This window comes from Nanorana parkeri, unplaced genomic scaffold, assembly GCF_000935625.1.
Source record: "Nanorana parkeri isolate BGI_ZX_2015 unplaced genomic scaffold, ASM93562v1 scaffold501, whole genome shotgun sequence".
NCBI classification, from domain to species: domain Eukaryota; kingdom Metazoa; phylum Chordata; class Amphibia; order Anura; family Dicroglossidae; genus Nanorana; species Nanorana parkeri.
The window spans coordinates 197,188-217,116 of NW_017306769.1; the positions used below are offsets into that span (position 1 = coordinate 197,188).

At 44.6% G+C, this 19,929-nt stretch overlaps 1 protein-coding gene across 1 annotated transcript in view; it reads left to right on the plus strand.

The window, feature by feature from the left end:
• Window positions 1-3,138: 3,138 nt before the first annotated feature.
• The window catches only part of ADAD1 (adenosine deaminase domain containing 1), a 38,444-nt gene continuing 21,653 nt past the window's right edge, over window positions 3,139-19,929 (plus strand). The window contains exons 1-5 of the mRNA XM_018561124.1: window positions 3,139-3,313; window positions 12,556-12,747; window positions 14,494-14,646; window positions 17,876-17,983; window positions 18,323-18,448. Of these exons, the coding sequence (XP_018416626.1) occupies window positions 3,139-3,313; window positions 12,556-12,747; window positions 14,494-14,646; window positions 17,876-17,983; window positions 18,323-18,448 (754 nt within the window). The remainder of the gene's footprint in view (window positions 3,314-12,555; window positions 12,748-14,493; window positions 14,647-17,875; window positions 17,984-18,322; window positions 18,449-19,929) is intronic.

A 19,929-nucleotide genomic window follows, 5' to 3' on the forward strand; every position in this document is an offset into this window, starting at 1 on the left:
ATGTATTCTGAATTTCGCTCGCAAATTGCAAGTACTTGGTCAACGCGGTCACCTGACGGCATTGACCAATGAGAAGCGCTTCTTAGCACTGCTAAATACGGTTTGGTTAACATAATTTTTTTTATATCAGGACAAGTAGATTGTCATGAGGGACAAGTAGATTTGGCCCCCGCTTTAGTCCTTGGACAAGTAGTTTTTTCCAAAATTTCCACACCCCTGGACATGCACAACCAGAGATACAATCTCACACTCACAGATATTCTAACACACACACACACTCCAGAATTTTTTTTTTTTTTAAAGATACACCCAGTCTCCCTACCTTACGAGAACTGGAGTGGATCCTCAGCCTGGGGTCCATCCATATGTGCATTGCTTGTACAGCTCCCGTGCATGCCCTGTAGAGGAGCCAGAATGTGATGTCACTCCGGTCCAGGCATCTCTACAGGGCACGTGAGGAAGCTGTAAGCAATGCATGTATGGATGGAGCTCCCTCGCCACCTAACCCCTGGCTCACCCCACCTCAAGCTGATACTCAGTGCTGGGCAGCATATTTAGAATGGCTGCTTGGTGCGTGAACTGACAGTGCTGTGCTAGGAGGCTGAGGAACCTCTCACCCAGGAAAGTGGAAGACATGTGGTGACCCACTTTTGGGTCACGACCCACCAGTTGAGAACCAAGGACCTAGACAACCTTCTACTGAGGGAACAGTCGGCACAAACGCTGTCAATGTCCAACAGGCTCTGCAAACCCTGCATAAGATTAGGTGAATCTTGAACCTCTAGAAGTCAGCTCTGGAACTGACTCATCACTGGGCCTCCTACTGGACACCCCTGTCCAGGATTTTCCTTTCACAGTTAAAGCACTAAACCTTTCTCCCCCACGTTCTGACACTTCAGCCCAGGGTCAGCCATCGCTTTGGCTTCTGTTTGAGAGTTCTGGGCCTAATGGTAGTATGTTGCAAACTTGTGCCCAGTTTCACTCCAAACCATTACAACTCAACATTCTGACTGTGTGGGAAAGGAAGGCCCAGTCTCTGGACCAGCCCATTTAACTACATATGAAGACTTGCCTTGCTCTGGGTAGGTGGGTCCCAAGTCCAGTGCTTGAGTTAGGGAAGTCTTTACTTCCACTTTGCTGGAAGGTCAAAATGGCAAATGCCAGCCTGCTGGGCTGAAAGGGAGTCTTGGACCCTCTCTTGGTTCAAGGGATTTGTTTGCTGAAGGAGACTCCTCTCCGAATCCACCTTCTCATGCTCAGTGATTTAATTATCCATGCAATGCTGGACTCCTCGACTATGTGGGTATCTGACCAGGATTCAGTCGGGCAACGCCACAGCAGTGGCTTACATCAGCCAGCAAGAGGGAGCCAGAAGTCTCGCAGCTCAAAGAGGCACATCAGATTCTGACTTGGGCGGAACTTCACACACCAGCCCTATCCATAGTCTATATTCCAGGCATGGAAAATTTGACAGGTGGATTTTCTCAGTAGTCAATAGCTGGACTTTAAAGAGTGGTCTCTTCAGGTGTTTCAAGACCTCTGTCTCAGATGAGAGATGCTGGAAATGGGCCTCCTGGCTGTCTGGTTCAACAACAAACTGGGAAGTTTTGAGTTCAGATCCAGGGGCCCCTGGCCCTAGCAATGGATGCGTCCAGCCTGATCTACACCTTTTCTCCTCTACAGTGCCTACCTCATCTGCTACGCAGGATTGAAATGGAGGCTATTCCAGTGATTCTTATCACACTTCACTACCCCAGGCATGCCTTTTACTTAGATCTTGGCAGATTCTTAGTGGGCCCTTGGATAGTCCGGATCTTTTCTCAAGGGACTAGTTCACCACCCTGCTTCACGGTTGCTGTTGTTAATGGCGTGGCTGTTGACGCCTAGGCCTTAAAAGATGTAAGTCTATCCACTTAGGTTATCTTTACTAGGGATGCACCGGTATATCGGCCAAAAATGGCACTTTTGGCATAATGCCAAAAGTGCAATTTTCTGGCCAATACAGCGGTGCATCTATTCTTTCTCTTCTCCCCACTGGGCGCTGCTCTGTGTCCCAGCGGGGAGGAGAAGAACTGTCACAGGAGGCCGAGCACTGCGGGAGGAGAGCGCTGTGAGTGGCCGGTGTCTCTCCTCCCGCACCAGTCAGCCTCCTGTCACAGAGCGGTGTGTGGGCGGAGACAGCCCGCGCTGTCACAGGAGGCTGGGCTCTCCTCCCGCACTGGTCGCTCAGCCTCCTGTGACAGCGAGTCAGGAAGGAGAGCAAGGTACAAACATGTAGTGATCGCTGAGTGTTTCTAAATAATTGAGGACATAGTATATTTACTGTATCCTCAATTATGAATGAATGGGAAGTGATCTACATCACCTTCTGTTCATTCATGAGTTTAAAAGCCCATCTTCTTCCTAAGGTAATTTCTACGTTCCACCTTAACTAGGACATTTACCTGCCCTTTATATGTCTTTTTTCTCGCCATGCTAAAGAGATATCTCTCCCCTGTCTGGATGTGGCATGTGCTTTGTGCGTTTACCTCTCAGGTTCGGCATCAGTTAGAGGAAGTGACTTTTTCTTTTTGTAATTTCTGAGGGCCCATGCTGGGATCTGTGTGCAGCTTGAGTTACCATCTCCAGGTGGGTTAGGCAAATCATCATTCAAATTTATGGGTAAGGTTCCTCCTTTCTCTGTCAAAGAATACTCTTATTATATTTTGTAGAGCTTCATGCTAGGCTGCTACCTGGTCCTCTGCTAATACATATACATTTTACCAGATAGATTGTGAGGCTTCAGTCATAAGGTTCTCTAGGCGGCTCTGTGAGCTATTTCGAGCCCCTCCAATATGTGGGCTTGTTTTAGCGGCTTCATGTTAGTATTTACATGTCAAAATGCCTGCAGGGTGCTACCTTTACAGACCCTTTTCCAAATTCACAATTTTATGATTTGGAAATTAACATGGATACCAGCACTGTTACCTTAGGAATGCTTTTGGCTAGATCACTTTTATTTTTGATAATAAAAAAGATGCTTCCACTTTACTTTGTTTTTTAGTTATAAACCCCAATGTTTTCAATCATGCATGCGTTACTCTTTTGGAAATTTATGAATTGTGTGTTTTTTGTTGTGTTTTTGCTTTTTAGACTAGAATGGCAAGTGTTGGTAGTTGGGGTCAGACCTCTAAGGTTCCCAGCTTTGCTCAGATACTGAAGAGAAATTTATCTCCTCAAGAGGCACCACCTGTTGTGACCCAAACAAAGGCTTCCACATCTTCAGCGTACTGCGAAATCCTGGATGGAGCGTCCAAAATTTCTCCAGTCACTGGTACTTTTATAACTATTAAATAAATTCTGCATGAGTCAGAACACGATAACTTCTGCTTGTCAGGGGGAAGGAATTAATACGTTAAGGCTGTCTTTGTTTAAGTAAAATATTAATACTTATTTTTCTCTAGCAATGAGGAATGAGGTTGTTGGCATAACTAAATAGTGATTGCACCATTCAGGTATCCACTCAGAACAGCCCTCTCATTTGGGAAATAAAAAGTCATGTCTAAGCTCTAAACATATGATTAGAAGTTAATACATTTCTACCTTCACTGAATAGGTTAATACAAGAAAAGGCTCTTAACCCTTTCATGATCATACTGTTATCAATGTTTGTTTTCATTGTTTTTCTTAATGGAAAAAAAAAAAAATGTTTGTCCTTATCCGTTATTTCCATTATGGCAGCCATTGAGGTGTAAATATTTTATTGATACTGACAGACTCAATAAATTGCCACTGGCACCCCCACCTTAAAGTCCAACTCTGGGCACAAGACAAGAAAACTATATGTCTAAAGGTGCAGGGATAGTGCAGAAATACTTCACTTATTCCTCGCTCCAGCAGACTCTCATCATCCTTGTGACCACTCCAGCAAATCTCCTCTCTAAGCACTCTCAGTCACACACTTGCCTCCTCCACAAACAGTGCAGAAGGCCTATAAATAGGCCTGCATTGCACATGATGATGCTGAAGGACTGGCCGGAGCATTGAGGGGAGCTCCGAAGCAGGTGAGTAAGGCAAGTAATACCTTCTCTTCTTGTTACCCCTTAAAAAAAGGGGGGGGGGGCACTGCAAGGGGTTTTTTTTGTCTTGTGTCTGAAGTTGGGCTTGCATTTAAGTGAAGTAAACAAAGCTTGTAGAAATATCATATTGGTTAATATTTCCGGGGATGCATTGATACCAAGTACCATACTCGGTACAAGTACAGATACTTTTCGAGCTCCAAGACTAGACTAGAGAAAAATTCAAAAGTTAGGAGGCAGCTGTCATTTGTAAGGAGCACACGGAGCTCCCGGGATTTGTACATCTCTGTTTTAATGTATGATTTTGTTTTTATAAATATAGATAAAGGGATGCACCGATACCAGTTTTGCAAGTACTGGTACTTGCCCAAGTACTTACAAGTACAAGTACTTACAAGTACAAGTACTGATACATTTTTGTTGTCATGTGACAGGTTTTTCTAAAACAATATCAACCAATGATTTCAGGACAGTGGTGGAGCACCAGAGCTAGGTCCCAGCTGCAACCGCTACAACCCTGTAGTTCTCATAAAAAAGCCAGGTACTGGCACTGATACTCAAAGTATTGGTGCATCCCTAATTATTTTTTCAATGTACATCACAAGACACTGGGAGTTGAATTCTTCAATGGATGGGCACTGGCAAATCAATCAATCTTGTAACACAACCTTGTATAACTTCTCCCACTTCTAGCCTTCCTAATTTTTTTTTTTTCGTTTGCTAGTTTCCTTGGCTGAAGGGGGCCCCCTTTCTGCTCTGAGAGAAGTGCATACTTTTTCTGCACTTTGCTTTTGAAGAATATTTTAGCAGGTTTCTCTAAGCTGCTCACAGCCACTACAGCACTTAACGTCAGCTATCCGAATTGGTTTTCTCCTTGGCAGACCTACCCCATTGGAAGAAATAAGCCCATTAAAGGCCAGCAATGCTTAAGGCATTGTATCCTATGTGGGGCACTTTCCTTGGCACCTTGTGCAGCAAGTGAGTTGCTGCAGGGTGTTTCACAGGTCCAAGGTCATTGCAGTGAAGCACTGTCCCTGAAGACCCCCTTTGGGGGCAATGCCCTTTAAGTGGCCTCACTACTGCTGTGTCAGCCACTGCTCTGAGGGTGGTAAGTCATAACTAGTCCCAGCCCAGGTACACAGTTTGTCCCCCCTTCCCCTGTGAGTCACTATTGAGGTTCCAGTGATGGGGTTCACAAGCCCCCTCCTATTTTTTTCAAATGTTGTGCCATTTCCCTGCATTGGGAAGTGCCTGTTCAGTCTCGCTCTGCGAATTCCTACTGCACATGCACCCTCATTTTCCTTTCTGGAGCTCACTGAGATGGCTACACAGGCTCTGCTGCGACTGCATGCTGAGTGGGTCCAGATCTCTTCACACCTCAGCGCTGAGTTACTACTGCTGCCTATGGTGGTGGCTTATGAGGCATCCTTCTTAGTTGTTAGTACTAGGCCCTTTGCCCTCAAGCATGCATAGACATGAGTGTCAGGCTTTGGGGACTTGCAGACTAAAAATGGTTCTAGGTAGGGCTGCAGCTAATGATTATTTTCATAACCCATTAGTTGCCCGATTCATTTTTCAATTAATCGATTGGTTGCATAAAAAAACTCTCTCCTACCAACTAACCGATAACGAGAATAGTTGCCAACTATTTTTCTTTATTTTTTTCGATTAGTTGTTGCAGCCTTTGTTCTGGGGAATGTTCTGTCTCCTATGGTGATTGTTTCTGCTAGCCCTATGTTGTTGTTCTTCTCCCATTAACTCCCTAGCTCAGTATCCACCAGGACATGCTCCTCTACCCTGTCCAGGGAAGAATGTATCCCCTCCAGAATATGCCCACTAAATGGGGCAAAGACTGAATGAGACGTGCTTCCTTCATCTTGTAGGCTTGTTTAACATATTATGGGGAAAATCTCTGCTCTTCTAGAATCTTCAAACCACAGGGGCATAAGTGGACCCCCTCTCTTTCTCCTTCAGAGTTTCCCTTTGACCTTCGTCTGTCTGCTTGTGCACTCCCTGAGCAAGAAGAGGATGAAGGGACTGTTTCCAGTTATGTGGTTTCAGCCCAGGAAGAGGAGCTGCATCCTGTCTTCTATGCCAAACTTAGGGACACTATCTCTATCTTTGTGAACGAGTTGTTTGATTGTTTAATGCTAGAACTGCCTGCATTGGCCCTGCCAAAGGTCACTAGACCTTGCCTGTGCTTTTACAGTTGATGTGTTAGGGTGGGTGACTATAAGCAGCTACCTTTTGCTGACTGAATACTAGCAATAAAGTTGGTAGGACAGCCCTATATAACCCCTTCCATTCCCAGCAAGCCTTTTTCTAGTGTCCTTAGGTGTTGGATGCAATTTGTTCTTAAATTCACCTCTCCAGGAAGCACCATAGCCACTGTGGCATACTCTTGCAGTTTCCAGATTTGGGCCCCTTGGCAGATCCTTGGGACCATACCTGGATCCTAATAGCATGTGACTGTGGAGCCAGCCTGTAATGTTGCTCAGGACACTGGATCCTCTGTTAGGCGCTAACCTTGGCACATAGTGCAGTGCTTTGAGTCAGCTGTAGCCCCTGTCCCTATAAACCACCACAGAGCACATGCTGTGATGCCTGAGAGAGGTGCAGCACCAGGAGTAGGCTGTGACACTGTAAATGGTACATCACAGCAATGAATGGAGGGCTGCATCCGGCACATTGTTCAATGGAGGCCATCATGTTTCAAATTTGATGCCGCTTTCCCTGGTCACTGTGGGCCATCCTCTGCCACTTCATATTGTTGGATGTTTGTACTGCGAATGCCTGGCCATCTTGGAGGCAGGTGTTGTCTGCACATTCTTACTGCTCCGTGCTCCATAAGGTAACAATCAAGCTTTGGATGTTTCTTGGGTACCACAGTCTTCAGTGCTTTGCACAAGACAGCTTTTTCACCCCTTCTTCTCCATGGTGTGTGCTGTGAGTACCCCCTGGGGGACTTGCTACACTATTGGAAGATCAGGGGCGCAAAGGGATTGGGACCAACCACCTTGCCAACTCGCTCTGTCAGTGTCTCTGGAAGGGTTGGCAATGCTTTCCCTGGGGACCCGTGTATGGTCAGCGCTGATCAATGTCCGCAGTCAAAATCGTTACCCTCTTCCGAGGATTACTCCCTTGGGCACACCTCTCTCTTCAAAGTTGTCAGCCCTTTTGGAGAATTTAGGATGCAGGGGGTAGCAAATGACCCCCCTTTGCACACCCCCCTCCCCGAGTCAATTTCAGATGTGCAGGATCCTCTGGCTGAAGTGCTGGTCTGTGGAGATGGTGCCTTTCTTGGGAGAATGTCTCTTAGGTGAATCCTTAGAAACTTACTGTACATTAAGGAAGTCCTAAGAGCACCCTTTTGCCGCCAGAAAAAGGCAAAAGTCCCTACAGGTAAACCCTCCATCTTTTGGGTCCTGGAAAGCTTTTCATCCCTTCCAAGTAGAAAATTCTCAACATGTTCCTTAAGGGTCAAAATTCTGCATGGAATCATGACCGTTCAGGGTGGTGGGGGAAAAAACTACTTTGTCCAATGACTAAAGCAGGGGACCAATCTACTTGTCCCTCGTGACATTCTGCGTGTCCCTCGTGACAATCTGCTTGTTGTGATACAAAAAATAATCCTAAGCAAAACTGTATTTAACTGTGCTAAGAAGTGGTTCTCATTGGTCAATGAGTGTATGGGTGGCAGTACGGGGTACAGATAGTACACCCGTACCAATGGAGGGGAAGGACCGCTTGCCGAAAGGTAAGTATAGGGGGAAGGGAGGCAGATTTGAGTGGGTAATTCCATTCTCCCAAATTACTTGGAAAAGTGAGCTTACACTTTAATGCACATTGTGCGTGTTAGAAAGCGCTGCTGCCTGGCTACCACAATATGGCAAACAGTGGAATATGGGCAGCACTTACAATGCCCTACGTATGTGTTTATTTGCATGCAGATGGAGGGAGCTGCAAGGTTGTTTTTTGTTTCATTTTTATTTCCTTTTTTTTATTATGTTTTACCATATTGCTCTGGGCTCCTGAAGCCTAGCAAGAAGCTATTGAAGTGCAATCTGCGGGGGCTTGGGGACGCCAACGACGACAATCGGGCTGATTAAAAGTCATCTTGGACTGTTAAAGAGCCGCCTAAGATCACTTGTACAAAACAGCTTCCTTGCACTACATTTAGTCTTGCTTGCCCGAAACAGGACTTAATGCAAAAAAACCTGGAACTGCATGTCCCGGCCGTCGGGCCATAGAATTTCCACAACTCTGTCAGTTATTGCCTGCCTTCAGCAGGGGAAACGCCTGGCCTTCAAGGATGCCTACCTGCGCATCCCCCTTTTTCCCTCCCCATCAGCGTTTATTGCGTCTTGCTGTAAGCAAGCAGCACTTCCAGTTTGTTGCTCTCCCCTTTGGTATGTTTACCACGCCTCGGGTCTTCACCAAAGTGCTAGCCCCTGTCCTTGCTCTACTATGGGCTCAAGGTGTCCACACTGTGGGGTATCTGGACAGCCACCTGTCTACCAACATCTGACAGACCGTCCAGACTCTTCAGAGAAGCTGATGGATAGGTTTTCTTTCTGTTTGTAGAAGCTTCTGTTACTGCCCTCCCATATTCGGTCCAGGAATTGACTCTCCATTCTTTCTGCATGATGGTTCTAGGCCTGATGGTGGCCTCATTTTGAGTGGTTTATTGTACTCCTAGTTTCACTCCAGGTAGCTACAAGTATTCTGACAGTTTGCAACAAGTTGAACCAGTGTGTCTTTACTGTCGAGGTCAAGACTGGCTGTGGCATGGTGGATGTCAAACTCTGAACTGGATGATCATTACGGTGTATGTTAGCATGCCGGGTTGGAGTGGAGTCCTAGATTCCTTAACAGTTCAGGGCACTTGATAATTTCAACTTGGAATCAACATTTTGGAGCTTGGCTGTTTCTCTAACACTGGATCCCTCAATTGCACGGTCACCTGACCATTTGGACAATGCAGCAGCAATGACCTGCATAAATCAGGGAGGCACAGGAATCTGTGCCACTCTAAGGAATGCAAGATTAATTCTGGCCTGGGCAGAACTTCACTTTTTTGAGTCTGACTGCTGTGCACATCCTTAGCATGGAAAATTTTGCACGCAGATTTTGTCCTCCGTGTCTGGCCCCACGGGAATGTCCCTTTCATTGCAAAGTAAAGAAGAAGAAATAACTCTGTGTCCTGTAATGTACATTTAAAAAAAAATTGGGTTTTTGTTTCAACTGTAACATTTGTTTTGTGGAGTACATCACAGGACCCTACCCTTTTTGTTTCTGTAATCCTCTCTTATACCGCTTGCTAGAAATCTGAGGCAGGCTGGGAGTGGCAGGGGTTATCCAGGGCTGTCTAAAGGTGCCCATACACTATACAACCCTCACAAGACTTTTGTCTTGCGAGGGTTGTAAAGTACTTAAAAAAAACGTACGATCTGCCCATCTTGGACAGGCAGATCGAACTTTCGATCATCGCAAGCCCACCTCTCTGAGGGGCGGGCTTCCGATGACTGCAATGCTGAACGGGCAGTGTGCGCCCTTTCGCCAGTTGTCTCGATCATGTTAAAAACCAGCCGAAAATCATACGATTCTCGGCGGATTTTCCAACATGCTCGAAGTACAGTACAATACGTACAGTAGGAACGGTCGCACGCCTTCCATACACTGCACGATTCTCGTACGATCGCGGGATTTCCCGCGATTCTCGTACGAGAATCGTGCAGTGTATGGGCACCTTCAGAGGTTTGATTCGTTTGCCGATGTCCAATCGCCTGAAGATAACTGCAGAACCTAGCCGTTGACGAATTAACCCCTTGCATGCGAGTTACTTTCAATAAATGGATTTTACAGATTAGACCAAAATCCTGTTACTTTCAATTTGAATACTGTGCAGAGTATCTTATGTTTTTTTTTTTTTTTTGTTTTTTACAATATTGCCATAAATGTGTATATAAAGTGAAACACACTTTTAAGTCTCTGACCTGGAACAAGTATGCATGCGTATAGTCAGCACAAAGTCAGACCGCTTTTATTTGCAAGTTTGTTCCAGGCAAGAGTAAAAAAAGTATTGAAGCAAAAGGGAAACCATGACAGCCAAGAAACTAGCATTTATGCAATGAGAAGTAACAATGTCAGCCTCCTTGTCTCTCTTAGAAAAGGTTTTAGTTAACCAAAAGCTGTAATGTTGATTTCTCTTCCATTCATTAAAAGGCACCGCAGAAATCTGTAGATCTTCACCATTTGGGTTATAGCATCATCATCAGTACTAGGGCGCTAGGCATAAAAACCAAATGCACAGCATAGGGGCAGCCCCTGCTTGTGGCCAGACTTTCGTTTGCTAGGAAGCAGCCTAGTTATTTTGTCTGGGAGTAAGGACTAACTCCCTGCAGGGAATCTTGGTTCTCTGTTTTTTTTTTTTTTGTGCAGGAAAATGTTTATTTTTCTTTTTGATGGTCTGTCTTCCAGACCTTCAGTCAACAGCTGAGCTAGGGGACAAGCTGGATAATATAGATCCTTGTCTCCCCAGGTCAGCCATTGAGTGCATGCAGATCCTTAGCTTCGTGTGGGATCAGCTGTGACAGACCTTCCTACGGGCAGCCTGTGAACGTTCCTCATGGGGGATACTTATGACCGAGTAGCTTGTTGCTATAGCTGCGGCAGAGGGCAGCATGTCCTTGGTGAATACATAGAGAGGACCTTCCTTCCCTCCCCTAGCTTGGGTTTGGGGGCTGGAGTGGTCAGGGGTACACTTTTTCTCGGCAATCTGTCCTTGTGACACAAGTGTCCACTGGTGATGTTACTTTTGTGTATTGCATCGTTGGATGCATGGCTTGGGACTCTAGCCTTGTCTTGTCAGCTGTCTTGTCTTTGCTGTTTACTAAGGCTTTGGTGTGGTCAACTTCCGGATCTCTAAGTAGGTCCTGTCGGATCTTCCTTCTTGTGGGTTTCCCTTGTCAGGCTCCCGGGAAGGGAGGGGGAGGCCTCCTTCCTGCTGTTATATAGGTGTGTGGGGATCCCTACAACATTCTAGGGTCGTCTTGTTTGTTTACGCACATCCCTGGGGATCCTCTGAATTTATTTTTCTGACCATTCTGCTTGTCTGTCAATCCCTAGGTGGCTGCACTGCACTTATGTTGGAGGATTCTACTGTTTATCCTCGCTGACTGCTTGCTTTGCGGCATTATGAGTTTGGGCCGCTTCCATGTTATGTTGTCTAACCTGATTATTTTCCTGCATGGGATGACAACCCTATGCTGTTCTTACAGATCTTTTGTATCGTCTGGCTTTTCACATGATTTCTGCCTGGTCTGTCATGGCTCTCTTTATCACTGAGCCTTGGAGATGTTTCTGGATGTGTATTTCTCACCTACCTTCGTTTGCGGTGTGGCCCTCTACATTTTTTATGTAGTCCTCCTGTTGGTCTGTGGTCTTCAGCCCGGGGGGAATTTATCAATGTTGCAGTTTTCCTGGCACACTCACAAGCTAACATGTAAAACAAACTTGTCTCACACTAAGGTTAAAAACAGAGGTTTGGATACACGTCTTCTGCAGAAAATGTGAAAGCCGCACAGCCGGCTGTTTTGGTGCAGTGGGGCAGTGATGCATGGGGGGTCTCAGCTGCCATTGGGATGTGCGGGATCCCTTGTGCGTCTCTGTGCCTTTTAAGGGGGTTGGGCTTCCTCCTGACAAACTTCTTCTAGCCTTTTTTTTTTGCAGAGGTTGTCTGTTTTGTAGGTTTTTATTTTGTTTGAGTTTTTTATTTTTCTCTACATTTGTCTCTAGGGATGCTGTCTGAGTTGAAGAACCGTCTCTTGATGTTATTCCCCTTTTAACTCTGGCCTTTGGGGTTGCCTACCTTTTGTATGAGTTGGCAATCTTACCTTATCTCTTAATGGTACTTTTTCTGGTTCTACACATGGACTGGTCATGTTGGGGCCTTACAGTTGCTGCTTCCTTTTGGTTTTGTGTCTTTGTGCCTTCCTGCTGGTTCCTTGTGGGAGGACCCAGCTTTTTGATCCACTATTTCTGTGGTTCAGTGAGCTCTGCTCGAGCTTGGTAAAAGGAATGGGTTTTGTTCTGTTTCACTCTTGTGCGTTTGGGAGTACTTGATGAGCTATTTTGGCTTTGGTTACCATTTCTGGATTGCAGTGAGGCCTTTTTTCCCCTGTGGTGCAGGTTTTTAGTTGTCACTCTGCTTGGGAGCTCTACTGGCAGCAGTGTTGTTTTGCTGCCTTGGGAGGAGTTCTTGTTCCCACCCCCCAGTAGTCCAGTCATTGTACCTAGTGTCCTACTGCTGATGGTGGCGATATACCCAGTGTGAAGCTCTACAAATCTCTGCTGTGTCTTTCAATGAACACTGAAAAAAGTATTTTAAGGGTTTACAAAAAATCCTATGTTTTAGTGGACTTTCATATTGCTTCTATTTATATTTGTTTGATTAATACAGTACTGACTTGGTTACTGATTATGCTTGATTTCATAGGCAACTTTCCTGAACCTTTTTTATCCAAAGTAGTTCTGCCTCCTCCTCCAGACTCCTCTTTGGCTCCAAAAAAGATCCCTAGAGAATTTATTGTGAAGTATAGACGTGGTGAAACCAATCCAGTTTCTGCTCTACATCAATTTGTACAAATGCAGAGAATGGTACTTGAGCTGAAAGAGACGGTAACTACAGGTAGGTGAACAGATTGTGAACTTGTTGCATGTAAGACAAGATTGAGCTAAAGTAGGGAAAATATTTGCTATATTTTATTTATATCTTGCACATCTAGATAGAAGCCACAGAGATGGACCACTATGGTTGTGATTACCAGCTAAATGCTACTCCACTCCAGAAAGATCTTCTGCAAAAGTATGCACTGATATTGACACTTATCTCTAGGATCCTCCGCAGCTCTTTCATTGGTTCCTCCTCCTGACCTCCACTTATAATATACAGCATTGACATGAAAGTCAGCAGGAGTACCAGTGAAAGCTGCATGGGACCCAGGAGATTGGCGCTACCGAAAGTGTTGGTTTTAGTGCAGACTTTTAACAGAAGATTTCTCAGCATTTGAGCGGTGTTCTATGATGATGATGTCTGATATGCTTTCAATTAAAAATCACAACTATAGCAACTGGGTAGATTTTACATGGCTAATCACTGGGTAAATTTTGTATTACATTGTAATATCCACACACAGACTTAGTGAGGCATGTCATTAGTATACTCACACACAAGCACAGGGAGAACATGCAAACTCCTTGGAGATAGTGTCCTGAACAGGGATTCTACCTAGGGACCCCCAGTGCTGCAAGGCAGAAGTGCTAACCACTAAGCCACTGTGCTGCTTACCTAACCCTGGCTCTGAAGATCCAGTACCCTGGCATGCGTGTACTTGGCAGAGTAGAGGTTGTGTCTGGATCACTCCTCTTTTGGGGCCAGTGGTGTATTGCCAGCTGGCCGCACATCTTGACTGTCATGTTTGCTCAGCACTTTTATTTTCTCTCTCATATTTGAATAGTGGTGAAGAGAGAGTTAACAGGCTCTGACCTGGGCACGGACTGTGACATCAAGGGGGTGGTGGAGTCCTACATGCGCGCCGTAACAGAGCAGGACCTCTTGTTTGGCTAGACTGCCTGCAGTGATGATAGGGTTTTCAGGCTTGTCTACCTTTTGGCCTTCTTTGTGTCTGAGCACCGCCAGCCCAGTTATCTGTTGGGAGGGATTTGGGTGGATCAGTCTTAAGTGGACCTTTACCCATATCTTTAAAATGATACACACCTTTAGAAATGTTAAGTAATGACCATCTACAACCACATACGTCTAGATAATTGCAGGCTTTGCATTCTTTGTGTACCTTATTTTTCTTTTCTTCCCCAGTCTCTGACAGTGATCATGTTTACTAAGGGCAGGTTACTAGATCTCCCTTTACTTCCTGGATTTCTGGCACTTGTGACCATGCACATCATCTCAGGGAAGGAAAATGCCTTTCGCTGAGATGAGATTTCCCAGCAATGCTCTCCTGATGACAAGGCAATCCCAGTGTGCATTGCTTTGACAAACTGAAGTCATTTGCACTTTTCAAAGCAGGAAGTGAATGCTCTGCAAGTGTAGGTATTTCAAAATCACAGCATTTTACACCTGACATGTCTAAGTTATTATTAATCATCATACATAGAGGGATGCATTGGTAGAATTTGATTTTTGAGCGTAAAGGTCCGCTTAAAGCATGTTTTGCTTTTGCTATTGTCAGCATTTGTGCTTAGTTTCATGGCTGGCACTAACAAACCCCTGAAGTGGCCATACAACAACACAACATACCCTAATCTCTACGCTGCCACCACCAATGCTATTTCTACCAATAGTTGTTAGGCATAATAATTAACCCCGGCTGTGTATGTGTTCTATTTCATTTTCTTTCTCTTTGTTTAATCCTAGGAAATGTCTTTGGTGCCTATTTTGCATTTTGTGCCGTTGTTGATGGAGTTACATACAAAACAGGAATGGGGCAGAACAAAAAAGAAGCAAAAGCAAATGCTTCTAAATTAGCGTTAGATCAACTACTTCAATATGAGGAATCTGAGCTACAAGGTAATCTATGAGGAAATTACAGAGATTATCTAGAGCTATGGTTTTTGTGATGATTTGTTTAGAAACAAACTTCTGTATTTTCCTTCAAAGTGATTGGAGAGTACTTGGGGTGTATAATTTCTTTGGGGGTCAATCTTTTTATTTATTAAAGGCATAACTAACATACAAAACTAGAAAAAAATGCATAAAACAGGGCATCGTCCTAACCCATATCCAGTACAAGCCAAGTATGCACAGACATTAATCGAAAATACAGGAACTATTCCATAGTGAGCAGCTAACAATGCCCGTCAGGTCCCTGAGGGGCGGTCTTGAAAAGGCGGAATAGCCAGTCTGCGATAGCACGAAGATTGATTTGGCACATGCTTAATATATATTTATTGAAAGTAGTTGAAAGAGAACTATAGGAGAGAACCATGAGAAAGGATGGGAAAATGAGAGGACAGGATCGCAATGGTCCACTCAACACTAGACAGAACGTCTTCTAAAACTGTCTAAATAGAGACATAACTAACACACATTAACTTCCAAATATAGCTAGGCCACCTATCCACTCAGGAGCTGAGCATTTGTTTAAATTCTATAGAGCCCCTAAAAACCAACCAGCCAGACCATGTCTCTAGAACCTTGTCAGATCTGTTGTCAAACGCTACCAGATCCTCCATAGTGTAAATTTCATTCATTATCAGGGCCCAAGTCATGAGCTTTGGGGGATAGTTGGACTTCCAGTGTTGCTAAATGGCGTCTCTGGCCACTAACAAACCGTGGCGCAGAATTCCCTTAAGAGATGAGAGTGATTCGGGGATCATTGAGAGGAGGGCCACCTTGGGAGAAGGGAGTATATCAGAAATGCTCATCCTGTGATGGCAGACAAAGGCCCGAGGTCCAAAAGCCAGTGATAACAGGACAGCTCCACCATAAGTGAAGAAAAGATCCCGCTTACTCCAGCAACGGACAGATGCAGAAGGGTACATCTTGTGCAAATTCTGTGGTGTACAATACCAAAGGGATACAATCTTACAACTCTCTTCCTGCATATATGAGGACATTGACAGCTTATAAGTCAGGGCATAACATTTCCTCCAATCGTCTTCAGAGCAGGAACCACCCAGGAGATCTTCCCATTTTGAATCGAACGGAGGACAACCTCTTATCACCTCCCTTCCCCCGTAGCAGCCCATATAGAGAGGAAACCCTATGCGAGGGAATGTCAGTAGAGGACAGGAAAGTCTCAAGAGGCGTAAGCGTCAATGGTATAGGCAGGAGGGATTTTATGTTCCGCAAGAAGCCGAAGAGTTAAATGGAAGAGAATCCAGTACCCCGCACGATAGGGCCTGTCAGGAGGGCCAGGAGTCTCTGGAAAATGGACCAACAGAGGAGACCTGGATCCCCAGACCAAAACTCGGATAATCAGAAAGAGGGGTAGGGGGGCCCAAGCAAGAAGCAAGCTTCTTCGTGAGAGCGAAATTGTCCCATACCCAAAGCAAGGGCGGAGACAGAAAGGGCAAGGATGTCGCAGAAGGACATTGCCACGGCGGGATCCATGGGAATGTCTGTAAGTCAAGGGTGCTAAGATCGAATTCCAGTTGCGTCACAAGCTTATCAGAATGACGATGGAACCAATCTGACAACTGGGTAAGCAAAGAAGCCTTGTGATTCAAAATCCGGAAGACTCACTCCGCCTTCCGATTTGGCTTTAGAAAGAGCTGAAAAGTGAATGCGAGGCTTCCTAGAGTCCCAAACATAACGTAATGAAAGTGATTTTAGTTTGAGTAAGAAAGATTTAGGGGGAAGGATAAGAATTGCATTAAAAATGTATAAAGAGACATGCTAAGACGTCCATCTTTAGAGTATTAATGCGTCCAAACCACGAGAGACCTCTTCTGTCCCAACTAGAAAGAACCATCGATATATTCCCTAAAAGCTTGCTCAAAAAGAAATGTATACATATCCTTCCATTGCGTAGTACTTAAAACACTTTATTGAATTAAAAATATACATACAGTTGTGTGGAAAAGTGTTGGCCCCCATCCTGATTTTTCATTGTTTTGCACATTTGTCACACTTTAATGTTTCAGATAATCAAACAAATTTAAATATTAGTCAAAGATAACACAAGTAAACACCACATGCATTTTTTAAAGGAAGGTTTTTATTAAGGGATAACAAAATCCAAACCCACATGGCCCTGTGTGAAAAAATGAGCATGTGCAGAGGATTGCGGGCATCTTGTGAGATTTTCAGCGTCAGTAATCGCCAACAGCTCTGGGTAGTTTTGAGTGCATTATACCAGCAAACATGGAGGATTGCAGGCAACTTGGGAGATTTTCTGCTTCAAATTAGAAATCGGAGTCTACAAGGAAATTAAGCGCATGTGGCTTATCTGTAAACAGATAGCCGATTTATATCTGGTGAGTGCGGCTATTTGCCACGCCCTCTGGCCGCAATGCGATCCGCTGCACGGGATCGCATTGGCACGAGGCGGATCGCATTACGGCCGGAGGGCGTGGCTACGGCACCATTCACTTGAATGGCCCGCCACGCCCCCTCCTGCCCCACTAAAAAGTGAGCCAGCCACCATGCGAGGCAGTGCGTTCTGGCCAAAATTGGGTCGGAACGCACTGCATCTAGTGTGACTGAGCCCATAATCACACTATTTGTGTAATGCTATTTATGTCACATTATTAGCAAATTCATTATTGGTATTTAGGTTTATTAAATTTGTACATTTGACTGAGCGCAATTTTTCATTTTTTGCATATATGAGTATGATTATTAGTTTATTTGAACACAGTGCATTTATTTCATGTTCCCTCCACTCTGTGGACTCCTACGGGAAGTCCCATTGTTCATAAATAAGAAATGCTGTCTCCTTCAATGAACAATGGTGAAAATGGGATTTAAGTACTTAACATAAAATACCTTTCTCTTAGTTCATTGGGAGAAACTCCTTCCTCCCCTTGTGTGGTAGCTTGTGCTATTGTTTATACATACTGTTTGCTACTAAGCAGATGGTTAAGGATGGAGTTATTAACCATAGGGCTGGCTTCCATTTTTTTTTTGTCTAGTCTTATTCTTCCTATAAGTGGCATTATAACCCATGACTCATGAATCATAAATGTTGTGTTCTTCAGAAAACCCAAAGAAAAGGGATTTTAAACTAAGTACAAAAATCCAATTTCCCCTTTTGTGAAATGTGTATTTTTATGCCTTATTCAAAATCTTACAGCTCATCTCATGGAAAACATAAATGTCTCCAATGTTGGTGGACCGCCATTATTACCTGTTGAACAAATAATCTCAACTGGAGCTTTAAGCAATTCAAGAACTCGTGTTGGTAAGTTTAAAAGTTTTTCAGTATACACAATATATAGGGATATGGGAACAATTGGTTACCTGGACGTACACAAACACACATCGGGTAGAACTGGTTGGGCCTTTGTCTATTCAACGTTAGCAACTAAATACAAAGAGGGTCTTTCCCTTTGATATGTTCTTATACATCGTACTATTAAACGCTCTTCTCTACAAATTGCATTTCCAGTCTACGTCATATACTATCGGCACCTGTGCACTTCTAAAACCCAGCATATATTGTTATTGTTATAGTGTTGACAATGGAATGAAACAATATAGCCCATATGCAAATGTTATACATGTGTTTACTGTTTTCCAGATAAGAGGCCTTTCATTCACGAGCAGATATCTTCTATAATCAAGGAAAAGTTTATGGATCTGTTGGCAGAGTATCCTCAGTTTGATGGTTGTGGCAGTTCTTTAGCTGCTTTCGTGATGGAAAAGGGTAAGTGCTGTTTAAAATCACCTAAAGAACTATTGTAAAACCTATTTATTATTTTGGTTTGAGTATTCTTCTATATCCTATGTCTCTGGTCTGGGTAGCTTGAGTCCTGTTCCATAGGTTACTGAACTCTTTAAGCAAGGTTTGTGGTTACCTGTCTTTCAAACAAAATGGCCTGAACACAACAAATGTGGCCTGGCTGGTTTACCTCCTTCATAGTCAGAGCCCATGGCAGTCGATCAGCATGCTTATTTAATTTCCGTAACTAGACTAGAGGATTTAGAGTTTGTACATCACCATGGTTTATTCAGTCAGTGAGGGATATGTGTATCTTTTTAAAGACTAGTAAACTAAAATGAAAAATAGCAGTTAGAGAGGGAAGGGAAGAGATGAAGATTAAGCCCTCATTCACACGAGTAACAGCCGGCCCCTACAGATCCGTGCTGCGTGCATGGCCGTATCAGGCAGCTCCCAGGAAGGACATGTGCTGTGTGTGATTTGTACGCAGCAGCCTGTTCTCTATGGGAGTACGTGGCCGTACGTCGCCCTACGCTCACCTGAACTGCACGTCCGTACGGATGTGGGTGTCCCTGATCGGACGCTGACTGGATCCATCCAGTCAGCATATGAGTATGGACACCCGCACGGATGGGGGCAAGAACACCTTGCAAGGTTCCAGCCACAAGATCCTCTGCTCCCTCCTTTCATCCCTCCCAAGTCTTGAGGTCTATGCTCCGGTCAGTCCATCAGTTTTGTTGTTAGTACTGGTCCTCCAATCCCACTAAATCCAGGACCTTGTTGGGGAGATACATTTTCATTTGTCAATCCCTAGGTCCAGAACATCGTAAACCAGAGGTTATTAACTGCAGTTTTGTTCCTTGGCTCGTCCTTACTGCCCGCTTTCGAACTGGACGAATGGACCTAGACCGCCTCTTTTCTCAGAGGGTTATAGTCCCTGTTCTGGAGGCAGAACATTTTCACGGGTTTTACTTGAAACTGTTCACTGTCCCCAAAGCTGTGTGTATGTCTGCTCTATTTTTAAACTGAAGATTCAGACTCCGCCCTTGTTCTGACTGCTTCGCTTTCAGGGATTCTCCATAGTGTGATACATGAACAATCCCCAACAGCAGTTGGCGCAAGCCTTATTGTTCATCATCTGATTGCCATCTTTGTCGCCATCACTTCTGGGGCCTTTCTTCCTAAGGTGGTCTCAGCCTTCCACCTTATCTTGTCCTACAATTCTATTGTCAGTTCTATATTATTCTAATGTCATGTTCCTAAACATCTTAGTCATTTTGCTCCACTATTTGCATGTGGCAAGTTTGCTCTCTTCGTCATTCCTGAGCATCCCTGTATGGGCCAGCCGGCTCCTTGTTACACTGTTGCTAGGTGGATTGGGTGAACTATCACTCAAGAGTTGAAGGGTGAATTTCCCCCCCCCCCCCCCCTCCCCCAAAAAGCCCCCCACACCTGCCGGGGTATTT